We start from the raw sequence: 21,766 nt of genomic DNA on the forward strand, positions 1-21,766 counted from the left end.
ATAATGTGGCACAGACTGTACAGAAAGCCACATAGTGCTTGAATACTGTGAGCAGGCATATAGTTTTCTGAACCCTTCTTGAGAGAACTATTAATATGACAGAGGCCGGGCACAGTGGCTCATGCCTATAATCCCAGCACTTTGGGAGGCTGAGGCAGGAGGATCACCTGAGTCCAGGAGTGAGTGAGTGAGTGAGTGACAGGGAGGGAGAGAGAGCAGGAGAGAGGGAGAGAGGGAGAGAGGGAGAAGGAGAGAGGGGGAGAGAGAGGAAATCATTAATTTTTTTTTAAAAAGCCTCGTAATACATCATAATTTTAAAGCTAAAATAAGGTAGCCCAAAGGAAAGTGTACACTTCACTATGTCTTGGGTGAGAAGCAGACACATTGGAGCACGAATAACTTAGTGAGAGCTTTTTTGCTTTCTCAATGATGTGGTAAGTCATAATCTGGCCTCTAGGTTATAACTTGAGCTCTCCTGAAGTAGTGTCATTCTGGTTGTACAAGGCATACACACACAATAATAATAAACTTTAAAGAGTAATAACTAATATGTAATTAATATAAGAATTGCCAATTTATGAACACTAGAGGGCAGTAAAACACTAAGAAGGTATATTTAAATTACAGATCTAAAACTGGCAAAGGCAAGACAGTACATTCTTTTATTAGAAAATCATAACAATTTAATGAATTTATTCCTTTTTAGGTTACTAGAGTACAAAGCATTCTTTAGCGTGTCATTTCAGTGTAACTTACTTTGCAAAATCCAAGTAAGAAACGTGTCCATGATAAAATCCTGGTTTCATCTCTTTCCAGGAAGTTATATTCTTTACAAAGCGCACCTAAAAAGGGAGAACACACTCATTATATACAATTTAAAGAAAATGAAATTTGATGATAGCAAAATATTTCCAAGATAGGAATTTAAAAACCTAAAACCACTTTTACAGAGTTTGAAACACAGGTTTGGACTAAGGAAAGTATACTGTAATCTGTAACTATTAAAATTCATCATAGAGACAGCTACTATCATTATACTCACAAAAGAGTGAAAGATGATTCTGAAAACAAAATGGCACAATGAAATCCTTTACAATGCTGTAGAGTGAGTACATTTACATAGGGTGGGAGGAGGGTCGTTGTGGGGGTATATGTATCTACACCCTGCCAACACACATGCTAAAGCAGGCAATACAGGAACATTCCAGCATATCAAATGTTTTCTTCTCAGAGGCTTGCTGTTCATAAAAGTTTATTTTTATTAATGACTCAACAAATAAAAAGTAATATTTAAAACCAAAATGATTTTTAAAAAGGTGATGGTTATCAGAAGATATTTAAGAGTTAAGAGCAGATATCACAAGCTTGTTGATAAAAAGATTAATAAAATTAGAGATGTAATACAGGTCAAAATATTTAAAATTTCTGAATATTTAACTTATTGGAATTAACATACACAAAAATTAATATGAAAAATTATATAAGTATATTTTAAAATGTCTAATAACTGGTTAATATAGAATTTGATAAACCTAAGTATCACTAGCTGCAAAGCAGTGATACACAATTTCTCAATGGAAAATGGTATACATTTTTGATAAGCAAATCTCTGCATGATAAATAGCAAGTGGTTAAGAATCTCTTTTAGAACCTAGATAGAGTGCAGAAAGTGGGGGCAGTGAGGTCCACCAACCTATACCGCACCGAAAGCATCTGCAAGCTATGACTTCAGCCTCTCAAACACAGAACTGTCAATTGCATAATTCTGACAACTTATCAATCTTTCACTTAAATCATAGAATAGGGATAGTCACATGGAGATATTCTGGAACACTTCATACTACACTACACTCAATAATATCAATGAATGATGATAGCTGCCTCCTGTTAAAGGCCTATTGGTAGGTGAGGGAGGGGAAACAGTGCAGATATAGCTATATGTCAGAGAATGTGAACTAGAGAAAAATGGAAGAGTTCTGGGATAATTTATCTTTAGGGGAAGCATTAATAACTCACATACTAAGAGAAATCATGAAGCTTTTAGAATGGAAATGGTTATATGCCTTACTTGGCCTCTCAATACACATATACATCCTTAAATTAAAATCTGAAAAATGAATTGCAGATAAAAATTAGTTTGCATTAGAAAGCATACAATGTCATTTTAGCAGATATTTTCAATTATTTCCCCACTGAAACTGAAAGAGCCAAATAAATGTGATTTGAGGTTTTCATATTCTTTCCAATTCTTCAACTAAGGCACCAAACAGAATGAAAATACCAAATTGCAAATGAAACAGAAACAAAACATAAAATTAAATAATCCAGAGCCTGCGTCTTTAACATACTTTACATGCTGAATATGAAAAGTCTTTATAACTGCCACTTAATGGTAGCTTATTTCCTATAAACCTTTGGTTCTATGAAAATCAGTTCTAGTATTTCAGCCAAAAATGAGAGGAAAAAAGAAGGCAAAGAGAATAAGGCATTGAAGATGGTGGCTAAAGTGAGCTTAAGATATATTTAGCAACTCACCTCTGTTTTCCAGAAGCTGAGATTTAATGTGGACATGGTGATGTAGGAGGGAAATGAAAGATGCTACATTGAGGTCTGAAAAAATAGTGTTATATAAACTAAACAGCAGGGAAGATCATAGTACAAGCTTGGAGTATACTGTGGTGAAAGACTTGGGCAGAAATAAGAGTCAGGTACAAATTCAAATATTCTTTTTCCTCCAACAAAGCTTCCTAAGGATGGTCAATATTAAACTAAACCCTCTCCTGAGGATGAATGATATCTCATCCAATGTGTATCCTTCAACACAAAGTGAAAAAAGCCCAGGAAGCTGGATAATGTGTACACTACTGCAAGGCTTCTCATTTCTTCTAGGTTTTCCAATTTACTGGCATATAGTTGCTCATAGTAGCCTCTAATGATCCTTTGAATTTCTGTGGTATTAGTTGTAAGGTCTCCCTTTTTATCCTGGGCTAAAAGTTTCTTGATTTTGTTTATCTCTTCAAAAAAACCTTCTTTTTTTTTTCTTTGAGACGGAGTCTTGCTCTGTCGCCAGGCTGGAATGTAGTGACACGATCTCAGCTCACTGCAACCTCCGCCTTCCAGGTTCAAGTGATTCTCCTGCCTCAGCCTCCTGAGTAGCTGGGACTAGAGCACCCAGATAATTTTTGTATTTTTAGTAGAGACGGGGTTTCGCCATGTTGGCCAGGACGGTCTCGATCTCTTGACCTCGTGATCTGCCTGCCTCGGCCTCCCAAAGTGCTGAGATTACTGATCTTTTTGTATTTTTTTGTTTCAATTTCATTTATTTCTGTTCTGATCATCATTATTTCTTCTATTCATTTTGGATTTGGTTTGCTCTTGCTTTTCTAGCTCTTTAAGATGCAACACTAGGTTGTTTATTTGAAGTTTGTCTACTTTTTTGATATAGGCACTGATTGCTATAAACTTTCCTGTTAGCACAGATTTTGCTGTATCCCATACATTTTGGAAGGTTGTATTTCCATTTTCATTTCTTTCAAGAAATTGTTAAATTTCCTTCTTAATTTATTGACCCACTGGTCACTCAGGAGCACGTTGTTTAATTTCCATGTGTCTTGCTATTGGTTTCTAGTTTTATTCCACTGTGATCAGAGAAGATATTTGATATAATTTCAATCTTTTTTTTGAACTTTTAAAGACTTGTTTTGTGACTTAACATATGGTCTGTCCTTGACAATGACCCATATGCTGAGGAGAAGAATGTGTATTCTGCAGTCATTGCATGAAATGTTCTGTAAATATCTATTAGGTCCATTTGGTGTAAGCTGCAGATTAAGTATGATATTTCTTTGTGGTTTTTCTGTCTGGTTGTTCTGTCCAGTGCTGAAAGAAGGGTCTTCAAGTCTCTAGCTCTTATTGTATTGGGGTCTATCTATCTCTTTAGCTCTAGTAATATTTGCTTTATATATCTGGATGCTCCAGTGTTGGATAGACGTATGTTTAAAAATTTTATATTCTCTTGCTGAATTGACTCCTTTATCGTTATTTAGGACCCCTAAGCACTTTAGCCCATGGTGGCAGGGGCTGCTGGAACTGAGATACCAACTGCTGAGATGGAAGATTAACCTCTGGCTAGAGCTGTCTAAATGTTCCTTCTGTGGGCACCAGCTGAGCTCTGCCCCTTGTTACTTTCTGATGTGACAGGGCAGCACCATATTCAAACGCAAAGTCCCGCAATCACTGTGCTCTCCCCCTACCCAGGGTGCAGATTCTCTTTCTGCGCCATGTGGCAGCTACCAGGGGGAATGGAGGAGGGGTGGTATAGGAGATATAAGACTGTGTTTCCTATCCTCTTCAGTGCCTCTTTCCTTAATATGTTAAAACTAGGTACTATGATTGCTCACCTGATTTTTGGTTCTTATGGGGGTGCTTTTTTGTGTGGATAGTTTTTCAATTTGATGTTCCTGCTGGGGGACAATTGCTGAAGGCTTCTATTTGATCATATTGCTCTGTCTTCCTCCCCCATATCATGATTCTGCTTTAACAAATTGGACACTGAAAATCTCAACTTTTATCCACTACTAAGGCAATCCCTCAGATCCAGTTGTTCAAAACTACTCCATCTCTCCAACATCTCAAAGCTCTGTTGATATAACTCTCTCAATTGTTTATTTCCTTATGAATTCATTCATCAACTTTATTGTCATATCAACTTCCAATTCACCCTGATCACTACTCTCTTTACCGGACAACCATTTTAACAATAACCCTTGACGTTTGTTCCCTTGTCTTTTTATTATCTTGGGTAACCACTGGGATTGCTGAGTACTCCTGGTTGAAACCAAGAGACTACATCTAAATATCTATGTAGGATTTTGAATTTTACTTCCTAAATCCATGCTATCTGAGGTAAATTCAGGTGATTATTATTGCTTTAAAATTCTCTAGAATCTATTTGTTTTTTCTTTCTTGAGACAGAATCTCATTCTGTCACTCATGCCGGACAGCATAGTGGCATGATCATAACTCACTGTAACCTCTAACTCCTGGGCTCAAGTGGTCCTCCCACCTCAGCCTCCCAAGTAGCCAGCACTGCAGGAGTACACCACCATGCCAAGCCAAGATTTAAAGAAAAAAAAAATATATATATTTTTGTAGAGTTGTTACTAGGGCTGTTCTTAAACTCCTGGGCTCAAGTGATCCTCCCACCTCAGCCTCCCAGAATCCCAAAGTGCTCACAGGCCTGAGCCACCGTGCCTGGCCTCTACTATTGTTAAAGTCCTCAAAACACACAGAATCTCTTTCTAAGCTCAAACTAAAAGCATACTAAAGGCTACACATGTAATATATCTGGCATACGTATTTTTCTTTCATCTCATCAGCATTTAACTAAGGCAATATGTTAAAGTTTCATTAACATAGCTGTGGCCGATTTAAAATTTACAATGAATCAAAAGATGCTGAACTGAGGTTTACCTTCTCTTTATGACGAAGAAAAAAGTGTGAAGCAAATAAATGATGTCAGTATGGCTAACATGGTTCACACTAATCTAGAAAACAGTCTGAGCATTTGAAAGTGTTGGCCAGGTGCAGTGGCTCACGCCTATAATCCTAGCACTTTGGAAAGCCGAGGCGGGTGGACTTCCTGAGCTCAGGGGTTTGAGACCAGCCAAGGCAACATGGTAAAACCCCGTCCCTACTAAAACACAAAAAATTAGCCAGGCATGATGGCTCATGCCTGTAATCCTAGCTACACGGGAGGCTGAGACAGGAGAATCGCTTGGACCCGGGAGGTGGAGGTTGCAGTGAGCCTAGATCGCGCCACTGCACTCCAGCCTGGTCCAGCCTGGGCGACCGAGCAAGGCTGTGTCTCAAAAAAAAAAAAAAAAAGTATCATTTACATACTGCTGAAATTCCATATTATCTTTATCTCCTCTTCAAAACTGTTCTCCAAGGAAATAATATGAGTAACTCCCTTTGAAAAACAGTACTTTTAAAAGTTTTATTTTTAAAGTATTAATTCGGCCACTTCTCCTTTTACAGTTTAATATTTATCCTTAGTTCTCCAGAACTTTCCTGGTCTCTACTCCTTCACCTTCATCTTTTCTCTCTCATCAGTCTAGTCCCAGTTCTGCTCTATCATGATCTGCCTTCTCACCTCCCTGCACCGCTTGCTTTGTCTTTCAGTTTGTTTTCTTCTGGTATTTCTCTTGGGCATGCTGCCTAAGACCTTGAGACAAGGTTCGAAAATACAGAGGAGTAAGAAGAGGACACTGAGATTAGGTAAGCAAACTTCTACTCAGTTCACTTTATGGATTCTTACTGACTATACTTGGCACAAATGAAAGGTAAAGTGATAGACCAAAAAAGGAGCAAAACTTAATAGTATCAATTGAAGTTAAGGAGACTGAAGACACTGAAAACTCTGGCTTGGGGAGAAGAAATAAGGCCACTATAGTGACTTTAGTCATAGAAAATTTTCATACTCTGATTGAAATATACTACCAAGAAGAATGTTTCAGATGTAGTAGTCAGATATAGTACATGAAATGCAGCTAGCCTGAAGCAGAGTGTAAACCGTGATTTTTGTTGGATTTGATGACTCAAGTCAGGCTAGCAAGTAATAAGAAGAGACCTTAAGGAAAAACACAAACAATATAGGTAATGGTGTTGGGGTTTTTTGTTAGCTGAATCAGACCTAAACTGATGTTACAGGAAAAAGCTAAGAAGCACCCTTCTCACTTAACAGTAGTGTCTTGACCTATATTCTTAATAGATCAACCTCAATATTATGATTATCTGTGATCACAAAAGCATTTGTTTTCAGTATCTAAAAGAGCAGGAATGTCATCCTGAACATTCTGGCCAAATTCCAACTCTGTAATTACTATCTGTTGAATGAATGCTACTATTAACTTGAGTAATTACTATATACCGAACTCCCACTCATGCATTTACTTAAACATTTCTTGTATGGCTGTGGATACTTTTATGAGACTAAGCCAGGGAGAAAGTTTTCTACACTCACAGGAAAACAAAGTAGTGGTTGGATAAAAATATAATAAAAGTTTGCAGTAATTGAACATATCTTCACTGAAGTTCAGAGCTGTGCTGCTCAACCTGTTTTAGGAGTGTAGGGCAAGGGGCTGGTTCCCAATCCAACTGAGAGATAAGAATAGATCATACTGCTGTCAATCAGAGGTGCTCACTCTGCCAGTAATTATTATCATCTACCGCTATCAAAATCTATGCTGGTCCATTTGTTCATTCATTCATCATTTATTTAACAAAAAATGTATAGTTTCTACTATGTCTCAGGCACTATTCTAAACATAAGGGATATAGTAGTGAACAAGACAGACAAGGTTCCTATCCTTAAAGATCTTATAATAGAGGAAAAGACAGGCAGTAAACAAACCAATATATAAGATAAGTTAGTAAGCTGATTAGTATCAGAGAAGACACAACAAGAGTGATACAGTACACAGTAACTTAGAAGAGGTAATTAATATGTAGGATGGCCAGGCATGGTTTTTCTAAGAGGATGTCATTAAACCTTAAATGGATAACATGAAGCCAACTCTGGAAGAAGCCAGGAGAAGTGCATTCTAAGAGGAAAGGATAAGTGCGGAGGCCTTAAAATGGGAAAGGCTTGGCGTATTCAATGAAACACAAGGCCAGTGTGGCTAGTGGGTAAGAAGTTGGTGCACACAAGGGCTAGATTAAAAAGGGCCTCTTGGTCTATGTTAGAAATGTGGATTTTGTAGGGGAGGTAGGAATAACAATTTAAAGATAAGTACCCTACCATCCTGGGAAGACTAAAGTATTCATCTTCCCATATCCCTACTGAGAATCATCATCTGTATCTTTGTTACTCAAACTGCAGTTTAAAGACCAGCGGCATTAATTTTGGCATCCAGTGGGAGTTGTTTAGAAATTGAAAACTGGGCTCCATCTTGGTCCTTCTGAATCTGAATCTGCATTTTAACCAGTGATTAGCATACACATTATAGGTGGAGAAAATTCATCTAAAGTGCTGCTCTGAAAAGTATCTGCAACTCCTGGTGCACTGTGGGCTCTAACGCAGATAACCTAAAGTTGGCTTGAGAGTGAATTTCAAAAAGAAAAAAATTCATGTTGTTCTTCAGAGAATACAAATTCTAGGTATTTCCAATGTTTTAACAAAAGGGGTTAAATATAATCATAGACCTAAACATATGAGAGCAAAAAAGAATTCTTTTTTTGAAAAATCATAAAAGATGTGGCTAATCACATATATGGTATGGCTGCTTTAAAGACATGATGTTCTCTAATGTAAAGATATTCACATGACAGCAAAGCAAACTCCATTTTTCAACTAGAAGAGTTGATTGATTACCTATCTCTTGCCAATTCCTCTCTATTAACTAAGTAAAGCCCATCTCAAAAATGTATCTTTAATGACTGAGTCCACACCTTATTCTAATTGCTTAGTTTCTCATACCTTATATTCTCAAATGTTTATCTTTTAATATCCTTCTTTTAACTTTTCAACTTTTTTATTTAAAAAAATTTCTAAACTACAGAAAAGATGAAAAAATAGGACAGGGAACATCTCTATACTCTTCACCTAGATTCACTAATTATTAACATTTTGTCACTTTTATCTTTTTTCTCTATGTATGCACATACATACTCAATTTTTTCTGACCTATTTGAAAGCAAACAGTTGTCATTCATATTTAACCCCTAATTACCTCAGCATGTACTATGTCTATGAACAAAGATGTTATCATTTTTGATCAAGGATCTGATCACAGACCATACATTACATTTGGTTTCCATGTCTCTCTAGTCTAGAGAAGCCTCCCTCCAACTTTTTTGGTTGTTATGATACTGACACTTTAGAAGTCAGTTGTTCTGTAGAATATTCTACATAAATTTGTTTTCTCAGGATTAGGTCCAAATCAAACATTTTGGTAGGGAACACTTTTGGTTAAATATTTCAGTGAGATCACCACAAATTGATGTTTTATTAGCCCCTGTGTTTATGTTTTATGTTCCCAAGTAAATTTTAAATAAGCTCCTTCAAGGATGTGGCCATGCTTTCTATTTCTTTGTTATTTCCCCAAAGAATGTAGTACAACCTTTGTGTATATTACATACACAACAAATAAATGAAAAACTCAAAAGCAGAGTTGACAACTATTTCTAAGGATAGCAGAATATATATAACTATTATACATTGAGTGGTTTTATACCAGACTAAAAATATTTGGGCTTTGCCTCTAAAATTTTTGAGAGAAATAATTAAGCAGGTAAACAGTTTAGAACAATACCTAATATAGTATGTACAAAAAATGTCTAGGAAAGCTGGGGCTAAAGGCAGATATCAAGCAGACTGAACTAAGATTGGAAGGTGAGGGAATAAAGAGGATGGTCAGGTAACGTATCTCAAAATATTTTTATGAGTAAACTGAGCTTTACACGGAAGCTGGAGACAACAGATTTAAGAAAGATCTCATCTTTTAAGTTGTACTTGATTAGAAACTATTTCTTAGAGAAGAAAAAAGCGCAAAATAGTTCATTTAATTCTTATTTAAGCAGCTGAGAGGCCAGGCGCCTGTAATCCCAGCACTTTGGGAGGCCTAGGTGGGCGGATCACCTGAGGTCAGGAGTTTGTGACCAGCCTGACTAACACGGTGAGACTCTGTCTCTACTAAAAATACAAAAATTAGCTGGGCGTGGTGGCGCATGCCTATAATCCTCACTACTTGGGAGGCTGAGGCAGGAGAATTGCTTGAACGTGGGAGGCAGAGGTTGCAATGAGCCGAGATCACACCATTGCACTCCAGCCTGGGCAACAAGAGCAAAACTCTGTCTCCAAAAAAAAAAGGTAGCTGAGAACAGTACACAGAGACAACAAAATATGATATTATTAAAATAAAAGTGTGTTATATCAGATGGGGTTCAGGGAATATTTAAAAATTATTTTTAAGAAATACAGTATATTTTTAGTTTATATTTAGATGAAGCTTACTAGATTAAAAGTGAAGTAAACATGAAAACATGTCACACAAAAGAAAGGAAAGCAGTAAATATAACTTGTTTGAAGAACTGCGTCTACATAGAACAAGAGATCACAAAACTGGAGATAGGGTATATAAAGAACATTTGTTAAGTAAGTCACTCTTAATTAAGATCAGGTTTTGGACTACCAGCTGATAATTTTGACGTATGTCAGCTAATGATTAAGACTATTCTTTTACGCTGCCCCACACAAACATTTTTTAAGTGTTGGTCATTATGCAATCCAATTGCTTTTAAGATAGCATTTATGCTTCTCTCCTGCTGTTTTTTTTTTCCTATATATAACGAACAAGTTATTAAAAGAAAAACAGAAGCTTTATCTCATCCAAATGCAACTGGGAAACTATACTACTACATGATGCCTATAAATGTCATATGTGGTGAGCTCCTCCAGATTTATATTTCATGAAAATAATGGTTGATGTCATTGCCAGACATCTTGCAGTTACCAGGACTTTGTAATGCTGAACAAACAAATTAACATTATTTTTCTAAGAAGTACTACTGAATAAATCTCAAATTATTATCTAAGCATGAATACATATTCCTTTTAAACCAAAGCATATTTTGAAGAGCAGTAAGGCAAAAAGATTTAAAACCTACTACACACTGTATAAAAACAGAATATTTAGGATACTTGCCCTTGAGATACACAATATTACATAATGAATAGTTTTTATGACACACATAGCTAAAAACAACTCATGTTTCTTCTCATTCATAGAAGAGTTATTTGGTTTGGCCGACAGATGTGGAATTTTGGTTCTACGAAAAAGAGTACTCCAGGATTCTGCAAAGAGCCAAAAATTACATGGGCAGATGACATACCATATACTACTAGCCTTTACAAACAGCTCTCTAGCAAGAAAGCCAACCTTAGTCTTGTGTATCAATGTAATTCTCTTGTTTAAGTGTAAGGATTATAGTTATGCTAAATAGTGAGATGACAGTCAATTCTGTAACAAGTTCACTGCTTTCAAACAGATAAATATCATTGTAACTACAGGACCATCATAAATATCTTTCTAATAAGCCTACTCCAATTTGGTATTTGATCCTAAGTAGTATTTGCAAACATTATCTTTCCTTCTCATGGGGTGGAATTCCCATGCCCTTCCATATTTATAGAGAGAACTTTATTTATAATTGCAGTCAAAATTCCAGGTGTGGGAGAAATGTATGCTACTACTATTAAAGAGATGAGCAAATTTTATTTCATAAGATAATTTCCTCTACTTTTCTTAAAACCATTTCACAAAATTATTTATTCATCTGTTTATCTAAAACTTCGTGAGAATTTAAAAGGTAAGATTATGTTGAAGAAGCCACAACTAAACTATATATACATTTATAAGCAATGTATATATAAACTCTCTCTGTATCTATCTCTATCTCTATCTAGTAAAGAGGGGCTGGTCACAAAATTGAATACAAGTATCCATCAAATATTTCTCCATCATAAGTTGAGACAATAATTTTTATTGCAGGGTACCATGCCAAAATTATATTTTTAGAAGGATACTACGCTCAGGAACATCAGTTTTCTCAAAAATTCAAGCTATTCATTAATTCATTTACTTCACAAATATTTGAGTACACACTATATGCAAGGAAATGTGTCAAATACTGTCAAGTAAAATTATACAAAAGTTAGCTGGCCCTCTCCCCTAAAAGGCTTATGATCCATTGAGATCAGCACTCACATCCCTTTAAAGTACTTTATCCCCTTGAGCTAGAAAATTTGAGTGAGGAAGTATTAGAAAATATTTGGGCATTCCTTAAGTGGTAATTACCTGATCTTGCAATGACATCACTGGATTATTTTTGGTAGTGTTGATATGAAGAACATGGTATTTATTCTTTGCACACAGGTCATAGGCAATATTGGTAAATGAAGTGCTTGCCGTTTTGGGAACTCTGTTATAAATGATCACCATGTCCTCTTCCTCATCTAAAGTGGCATCTTGCCGAGGGCCATCCATTGTATGTCGCTGCTCAATTTCTCGGACTTCATGTCTTGCAATAGCCCTTTCTGGAAAGAAAAACAGATACGAACTAAGTTTTTAAGGACACTATAAGGAAGTTATGAACACTGAACTTTGGACCATGATTAGAAAAGATACAAAAAAGAAAACAAAAAAAAAAAGCAAAGAACCAAGGGATATGGAAAACATGGGTAAATTGCTTGGGTTTCTAAGAGGATCTAGTTGATTCTAAAACAGCTGTACAGCCTGGAACATAATCTTCCTATTCAAGAACTAGGTGAGAGCTGTTGAAGAAATGTTTTGAGGACCAAAGCTTCAGAATTCCTTATGAAGGATAATACATATGTACATCGAGAACAAAGGAATAAAGAGTCAACAAATGCAGAATAGCACAGACCACAGAGTACTTCAGTGCAGTTCAAAAGTCACTTTACATTCTAATAGAATTCCTACAGCCTGAATTAATTCTCAAACACACAAAGATTGCATGGAATACTAAACTTCACAGTATAAAAATGCACTTAGAAGAGAAATTACTTATAATTTAAGAAAAGGTTTTGAAATTTATTACCCGATTTAGTTATTCTCTGGTTTATAAAAATGTAGCAGGACAGTGATTATAAAGTGATTATAAATTATAAATTATTAAACTGTAGCAGGACAGTGATTATAAAGTGATTATAAATGCTAATATGACTTAACAAGAGTAGAAACAATATGACTTACAAGGGTAGAAACAATACTACCATAAATCCTTTTTCTTTTTGGTGTTGCATTAGAAACTATGTTTAGCACATGGCTATGCTTTTCACTTAAATTTCATGGTTCCTCTAAAATCACCTATCTGCTATGTGGTTTCAAAAGCAGTTACATTTTGCTTTCTAGTATTCTCTATTTAATGCAAACTTCAGCTTCAAATATATATATTCAAATATCTATACATTCTAATATATATTCAAATATATATATTTTCTTTTATAAATATATATGAATAAGGATGCAAGAAAAGGAGAGGAAAGAAGGAAATGAGCGTGAAATCTCTAGCAAGATTGCAAATACTTTGCACGGGGATAGTTACACACATAGCATGTACTCTCTTAACCCCCAAGTCTTTGTGCAAGCTATCTCACCTATCTTGAATAATCTTCCATTTCCCCACCCAACCTTTACATTTCAACTCAATTGCTTCCCAGGGAAGCATCTGATAGCTCTGACTAGGTCAAATCATCTTTTTTTTTTTTCGGAGACGGAGTCTCGCTTTGTCACCCAGTCTGGAGTACAGTGGTTCGAACTTGGCTCACTGCAACCTCTGCCTCCTGGGTTCAAGCAATTCTCTGCCTCAGCCTACTGAGTAGTTGGGATTACAGGCGCCCGCCACCACACCCAGCTAATTTTTGTATTTTTAGTAAAGACACGGTTTCACCATCTTGGCCAGGCTGGTCTTGAACTCCTGACCTCGTGATCCACCTGCCTCGGCCTCCCAAAGTGCTGGGATTACAGGCATGAGTCCCCACGCCCGGCTATCTTTTAAAAAATATACATTCATCTATCTTATACTACATGTCTCATTATATTTATCATAATTGCAGTTTTACATTGTATGTGTGGTTATTAGTGTCCCCTATGATGCTGACAACTTAATAAAGTAAGATGAAAAGCAATGTGGTATAATTACAGCAACAAGTGCAGGCTTCAAATATTGTCAGAGCATGCATCTTTGATTTTGGTTGAAAAGATACGGACACCATGTTATATAGAATACACTCTGAGCTGAGGATTTGCATTCAAAAAACCAGAATTAAAAATTCCAGGCCTGCTGCTTACTAGCAGTGGGCCTTCCAAAACAGAAGTACATATATGAGAGATACACATATGTGTTATATATTTATATGCAAATATACATACTCTTTTATTCTGGAGGAAGGTATGAACTGAAAATGGAGAGAGAAAGACATAATGAGCTTAATATTGAATACACTGTTGCATAGCCTGGGTCATCCAGGAGATATAAGATAATTGGGTTTATAGGTGTACAGTTGAGAATAAAGGTTCAAGTAGCAGATAGACAGCTGCCTAGACAATATACAGTATGTAGCACAGACAGAGACCCTAGGATAGAATCTTAGATAATACCAATATTTAAAAGGCAAGTAGGAAAAGATAATCCATAAAATAAACTAAGAATAAGAAAGAAAAAAGAGCCAGGAGAGACTTTTAAGAAGCACATACCATACTATTTTTTAAATAAATAGTGCTTTATAAATAAACCTACAAATCAAGGTAACATACGATAAGCATCCATACAAGATTTGGAAGTTGTCTTAGATTAAATTCAACGAATTTGTATTGAGACCCTATGAACATTATTATTATTTTTTTGAGACAGGCTCTCACTCTGTCACCCAGGCTGGAGTGCAGTGGTGTGACCATGGCTCACTGCAGCCTCGACCTCCCCAGGCTTAGGTTATCCTCCCACATCAGCCTCCCAAATAGCTGGGACTACAGGTGCACATGATCACATCTGGCTAATTTTTGTATTTTTTGTAGAGACGGCGTTTCACCATGTTGCCCAGGCTGGTCTTGAACTCCCAGGCTCAAGTGATCCTCCCTCCTCAGCCTCCCAAGGTGTTGGGATTGTAGGTGTGAGCCACTGTACCTGGCCTGAACATTATTATATTCAACAATTTTAAAGGAACATTATCTTCTAAACAGTTCAAAACTATTATGGTAATGTTACGTCCAAACACCCTCCCCTTTTCTACTAAGGGAAATACAACAGTGGTGTTGGCATTTAAGCGCTGACAGAAGCGTGAGAGGTTTCCTCTAGCAACACAGACATATGTGAAATTGCCTTTAAAAGATTCACCTACTCACACAAGTAGGAGTTTGCACTAAAGAAAAAAAAAGATTCACTTACAATCAACAATGCTGAATTTACTCACACTAGTTTTTTCTTCAAATCAAATACTTGGAAAAAAATATTTTTTGTGTTATTTCATAAGCAGGTATCTATTTTATCTATAAAAAACATGAGACAAACTGCAAAACTGTTTTAAAATTACCTCATCAACTTTGCTACACCTCCGGCAGGGCCATGAAACAAACATGTTTTTAAAAAGTAATTATTATTCTTGGTTCATTATGTGTATTAAATCATATAAACTGTGTATTTCATACAATTTTAGAAATGTCTTAAATTATGAAAAGGTAGAAATATTGGAATCACTACTTTCCTCATTCAAATAGTATTTACATGCATTTTCTATCTTTCAAGTGTTTTTACTTTGCTTAAATATATAGGACAATTATTAATATAATGTTAGGCCTAAAACTACATAAAAATATAAAAATTGTATGGAAAATTAAGAACAATTTTGTTAGTAATATTAAATCATATCTCAGTTGAACAGCAGTAACTATTATTGATGATAAATTACTATCTTTCCTCTGTGGCAATACTTAAAATTAGAGTGTTTTCAATATGGTCATTTTCTTTATTTACTAAGCAAATATTAGATAGTTATAATTCTTTTTTTAGCAAAGATGCTCTACATCTAGTTAGTACAGCCTCTTGTGAGGCTTTCTTAAATCACTGAAGAAAGTTAACTAGTTACGCCACATTTGTAGTGCATTTAGAATGTAGGCAGTATATTCAAAATACTTAGGATACATTTTGTCATAATGTTTTCTTCATCTTTGAGTAATAAATTGCAGTTCACCCTTGAACAACGTGGATTTGAACTGCACGAGTCCAATACGTGGATTCTTTTTCAATAAAATTTACACTGAGTGTGCCTGCTTCTCCTGCCTCCTACCTCCTTTACTGATTCTGCCTCTGGCACCCATGAGACAGCAAGACTAGGCCCACCTCTTCCTCCTCAGCCTGCTCAGTGTGAAGATGACGAGGATGAAGATGTTTGTGATAATCTATTTCCACTTAACAAATAGAAAACTTAACATATTTTCTCAGAGCCTGGCATGGTGGCATGCACCTGTAGTCCCAGCTACTGCTACTCAGGACTTAAGGTAGGAGGATTGCTTAAGCCGAGGAGTTTGAGACAAGCCTGGGCAACGCAGCTAGACCCCCATCTCTTAAAAAAAATTTTTAAATAAAAAAATAAAAAATACGTATTTTCTATTTCTTGTATGTTAAATAACATTTTCTTTTCTCTAGTTTACTTTATTGTAAGAATATAGTATATAGCGTCACAAGAATACAGCATGTAATATACAATATGTGTTAATCAACTGTTTATTGATTGGCCAGGCTTCTGGCCAACAGTAAGCTATTAATAGTTAAGTTTAAAGGTGTTGGGAAGTCCTTTGACAACCGGTGCAAGACAAAGATGCCCTCTCTCACCACTCCTATTCAACATAGTATTGGAAGTTCTGGCCAGGGCAATCAGGTAGGAGAAAGAAATAAAGGGTATTCAATTAGGAAAAGAGGAAGTCATATTGTCTCTGTTTGCAGATGACATGATTGTATATTTAGAAAACCCCATCGTCTCAGCCCAAAATCTCCTTAAGCTGATAAGCAACTTCAGCAAAGTCTCAGGATACAAAATCAATGTGCAAAAATCACAAGCATTCCTATACACCAATAATAGAGAGCCAAATCATGAGTGAACTCCCATTCACAATTGCTACAAAGAGAATAAAATACCTAGGAATACAACTTACAAGGGATGTGAAGGACCTCTTCAAGGAGAACTATAAACTTTGCTCAAGGAAATAAGAGAGGACACAAATAAATGGAAAAACACTCCATGCTCATGGATGGGAAGAATCAGTATCATGAAAATGGCCATACTGCCCAAGGTAATTTATAGATTCAATGCTATCCCCATCAAGCTACCACTGACTTTCTTCACAGAATTGGAAAAAACTACCTTAAATTTCAAATGGAACCAAAAAAGACCCTGCATAGCCAAGACAATCCTAAACAAAAAGAACAAAGCTGGAGGCATCACGCTACCGACTTCAAACTATATTACAAGGCTACACTACCAAAACAGCATGGTACTGGTATCAAAACATAAATACAGACCAATGGAACAGAACAGAGGCCTCAGAAATAACACCACACATCTAGAACCATCTGATCTTTGACAAACCTGACAAAAACAAGAAATGGGGAAAGGATTCCCTATTTAATAAGTGGTGTTGGGAAAACTGGCTAGCCATATACAGAGAACTGAAACTGGACCCCTTCCTTACACCTTACATAAAAATTAACTCAAGATGGATTAAAGACTTAAACATAAGACTTAAAACCATAAAAACCCTACAAGAAAACCTAGGCAACACCATTCAGGACATAGGCATGGGCAAAGACTTCATGACTAAAACACCAAAAGCAATGGCAACAAAAGACAAAATTGACAAATGGGATCTAATTAAACTAAAGAGCTTCTGCACAGCCAAAGAAACTATCATCAGAGTGAACAGGCAACCTACAGAATGGGAGAAAATTTTTGCAATCTACCCATCTGACAAAGGGCTAATATCCAGAATCTACAAAGAACTTAAACAAATTTACAAGAAAAAAACAACCCCATCAAAAAGTGGGTGAAGGACATGAACAGACACTTCTCAAAAGAAGACATTTATGCAGCCAACAAACATATGAAAAAAAGCTCATCATCACTGGTCATTAGAGAAATGCAAATCAAAACCACAACAAGATACCATCTTACGCCAGTTAGAATGGCAATCATTAAAAAGTCAGAAAACAAGAGATGCTGGAGAGGATGTGGAGAAACAGGAATGCTTTTACACTGTTGGTGGGAGTGTAAATTAGTTCAACCATTGTGGAAAACAATGTGGAGATTCCTCAAGGATCTAGAACCAGAAATACCATTTGACCCAGCAATCCCATTACTGGGTATATACCCAAAGGATTATAAATTATTCTACTATAGAGACACATGCACAAGTATGTTTACTGTGGCACTGTTTACAATAGTAAAGATGTGGAACCAACCCAAATCCCCATCAATGATAGACTGGATAAAGAAAATGTGGCACATATACACCATGGAATACTATGCAGCCATAAAAAGGATGAGTCCATGTCCTTTGCAGGGACATGGATAAAGCTGGAAACTATCATTCTCAGCAAACTAACATAAGAACAGAAAACCAAACACCACATGTTCTCACTCATAAGTGGGAGTTGAACAATGAGAACACATGGACACAGGGAGGGGAACATCACACACCGGGGCCTGTTGGGGGATGGGGGCTAGGGGAGGGATAGCATTAAGAGAAATACCTAATGCAGATGATGGGTTGATGGGTGCAGCAAACCACCATGGCACATGTATACCTATGTAACAAACCTGCATGTTCTGCACATGTACCCCAGAACTTCAAGTATAATAATAAAAAAAATTTTTTAAGATAAAAATTTTTTTAAAAAGTTGTTGGGAAGTCAAAAGTTATATACAGATTTGATGGCACAGGGGTGGGGAGTGGTGCCCTAGCTCCCACATTGTTCAAGATCCAAATGTATAGAAAATCTGCTATGCAAGCTATCTCAGGTTCACCATGAAATGTATAGCCTACAGATCACACGGGGTGCAATCTAGGAGTCATGAAATTGCAGGCAGGCCAGGCACCAATGGCACTATTATTTCCAACTGAAGATGGACACTTAGCTCCATGGCAATTCTAGTTTTTCCAGGCTCCTGATGAAGGCAGCACATATCTGAGCTTGATGCTTTTCCACGTGTCAGATTAGCAACAAACTCAATTCTTGTAAAAGATAACAGTAATATTTACCTATTTCCATACTGACAGGCCCTTAAAGACTTTATTTATTAACAGAATAAAATGATAGTTAAGTATAAAACATTACATTAAACTAAAATCTACACAGCATTAAAATGACAAGGATGTATTCTGTATCAGACTGCAGGATAACTGAAGAAAAGAGAACTGAAAACGTGCAATAGTTCTATATTATGGGTAACATTTTAGGACGAGAGGGATATAAGAAACAGCAAAGAGAAAGAGCAATAAATTGTCTTGCCCTCAAATACTGAAACTTCTAGTGTTAAAATAAAAAAGAAATACATTGATAACAAGTAGATAAGTAATAAATCCAAAGCAAAAAATATTAACAAAAAAGACCAGATTTTCATATCTTTAACTATAGTAAGAAAACACAGAAATCAGCAATAATAACACTTCAGTAATGACAAGCTAAGGTGTTTTATAAGAGACTGAACTATACATGCATAACAGAGCAAAGCAACACTACACATTAGTGGCTCATAATGATTTTGGGATCATGGACTCCTTTGAGAATATGATGAGAAAATTATGCTCTCTTACAAGGTTGGCTTGTGCATTTCAGGGCTTCCTCTTAGAGCCCAACCACAGGCAAGGGGGTCTATGACCCTAGATTAACTACCCTTAAAAACAAAACAGCTCCTAGGACAATGAGGCCTGATGATAACCTACCAAAAGACACTGGTAAGTATGCAGAAAAAATAGGTTACTAGTAAGTAAAGATCAAAGGCAAGTAGAAATCAAAGGGGAAACCAGCAGTGTCTACCCAAGAGTTGTCTATGGGTGGAGGAGCCTTGGCATATCAGCTTGTGTAGTCAGATCCTCCTGGCAAGTATGCCTATTGTAGAGCTAGATAAGCTAGGCTCTAAAAGCTCAGTGCCATTAAATGTCTGAATTAAATTGGATCCTTTGCATTTTCTAGGAATGAATCTTGAGCTGTGTGCATCTCCAATAACTGCTCTGACGTGTAACTCATTCCCCATAAAATGAATACACAATGAGGAATAGGGAGCAATACAGGTGCACCAAAAGAAAGCTGTTGTGAGGCTATTTAACTGATTCTTGCTTCAGCATCACTTACTGTGAGTTGACTGCCCAGCCAAACACCATCTGATCCTCATGGAAGTAATGTTTTGTAATCACTGAGAATTAAGTAAATTGACTGTCTGACTGTATACACTATTTTCTTAAGAGTATTGTTAGCCTGGCCAGGTGCGGTAGCTCATGTCTGTAATCCCAGCACTTTGGGAAGCCAAGGCAGGAAGATCACTTACTTGAGCTGAGGAGTTCAAGACCAGCCTGAGCAACACGGCAACACCTTGTCTCTACTAAAAATTTTTAAAAATTAGCTGAGTGTGGTGGTGCATGCCTGTAGTCCCAGCTACTCGGGAAGCTGAGGTGGGTAGATTGCCTGAGCCCAGGAGTTTGAGGCTGCAGTGAGCCATGTTCACGCCACTGCGCTCCAGCCTGGATGACAGAGCAAGCCCCTGTCTCAAAAAGAGTATTATTAGCTTGAATCAGTCTCCCTGAGCACAATCACCATGGGGGACTAACAAAATAAATTTCTATATGCAAGGTAGAGAGATTCTGAACACTGACAAATGCTTTCTTGTGTGGTTTCCAGATAGTCAACAGGGATGCATATGGTACCATTAAAACTTACAAGTTATGGTTATATGAATCATCCTATAAAAAAGAGCTAACAGTGACTTCCACTTTAAGGGAAGATGGAGTAGACTTATGTTTCACTATTGCCCCTTCTGAGTACACCTAAAAACCTGGCACACAATACATGAAACAAATATAAGACTCTAAAAGAGAAGACAGTAGACTACTGGAACCCCTGGGACCTAAGGACAATAAAGTGCTGAGTTGCCCTAAGTTTTATTTATGCCTCATATATTCCAGACTTGGAGCTACAGAAGCTGGCAATCTAGAAACAGGTACAGACAAAAGAATCCCTACAAAAACCTATTCTCTGTAGCCAAAGGACCAGGAAAGGAACAGCATAGCAAGATAGAAAGCTTAGATAAGGCCGGGCGCGGTGGCTCACGCCTGTAATCCCAGCACTTTGGGAGGCCGAGGCGGGTGGATCACGAGGTCAGGAGATCGAGACCATCCTGGCTAACACAGTGAAACCCCGTCTCTACTAAAAATACTAAAAATTAGCCGGGCGTGGTGGCGGGCGCCTGTAGTCCCAGCTACTCGGGAGGCTGAGGCAGGAGAATGGCGTGAACCCAGGAGGCGGAGCTTGCAGTGAGCCGAGATCGCGCCACTGCACTCCAGCCTGGGCGACAGAGCAAGACTCCGTCTCAAAAAAAAAAAAAAAAAAAAAAAAAAAAAGAAAGCTTAGATAATAACCACTCTACAGTAGCCAATTTCATAGGAAAAACCGGCCCCCCCCACCAACTCTACAGGACAAGTAGGGAGCCTAGACTTCCACCCTCACAATGCCCAATATCCCTGATGGGGTGATGTCAGAGAAGGCCAAGTACAGGGTCAGAACTTTCATCTCAGACAGCAGGTAACAAGGCACCTCTGCAGTATCAGTGGAGTCCAAGCAAGGAAACAGAAGATTATAATTAGACCCAGAGTCTTATAATACAAAAATGCTCAGGTTTCAATAAAATACTTATTCATCATACCAAGAACCAGCGGGATCTCAAACTCAACGAATAAAGACAATCAAGAAATGACCAACACCAAAATGACAGGAATGTTAAAATTTATCAAAGACTTAAAGCAGCCATGATAAAAATTCTTTAATGAGCAATTATGAACATGCTTGAACCAAATGAAAAAAATGGAAAGCCCCAGCAATACAATCTCAGTAGAGAAAATGAAGATACAAAAAAAGAACCAGGCCGGGCATGGTGCCTCACGCTTGTAATCCCAGCATTTTGGGAAGCCGAGGCGGGTGG

The 21,766-nt window shown here is 37.1% G+C and overlaps 1 protein-coding gene across 2 annotated transcripts in view; it reads right to left on the reverse strand.

Moving 5' to 3' along the window:
- HS2ST1 (heparan sulfate 2-O-sulfotransferase 1) overlaps positions 1-21,766 on the reverse strand; it is a 196,457-nt gene that overhangs the window by 23,114 nt on the left and 151,577 nt on the right. For both annotated transcript variants that reach the window (XM_004026089.5, XM_019025366.4), the window contains exons 2-3: positions 11,859-12,097; positions 757-842 (exon numbers count right to left, since the gene is read on the reverse strand). In XM_004026089.5, coding sequence (XP_004026138.2) covers positions 757-842; positions 11,859-12,097 — 325 coding nt within the window. The remainder of the gene's footprint in view (positions 1-756; positions 843-11,858; positions 12,098-21,766) is intronic.

The sequence above is a fragment of the Gorilla gorilla genome, chromosome 1 (genome assembly GCF_029281585.2).
Source record: "Gorilla gorilla gorilla isolate KB3781 chromosome 1, NHGRI_mGorGor1-v2.1_pri, whole genome shotgun sequence".
Taxonomy (NCBI): Eukaryota; Metazoa; Chordata; class Mammalia; order Primates; family Hominidae; genus Gorilla; species Gorilla gorilla.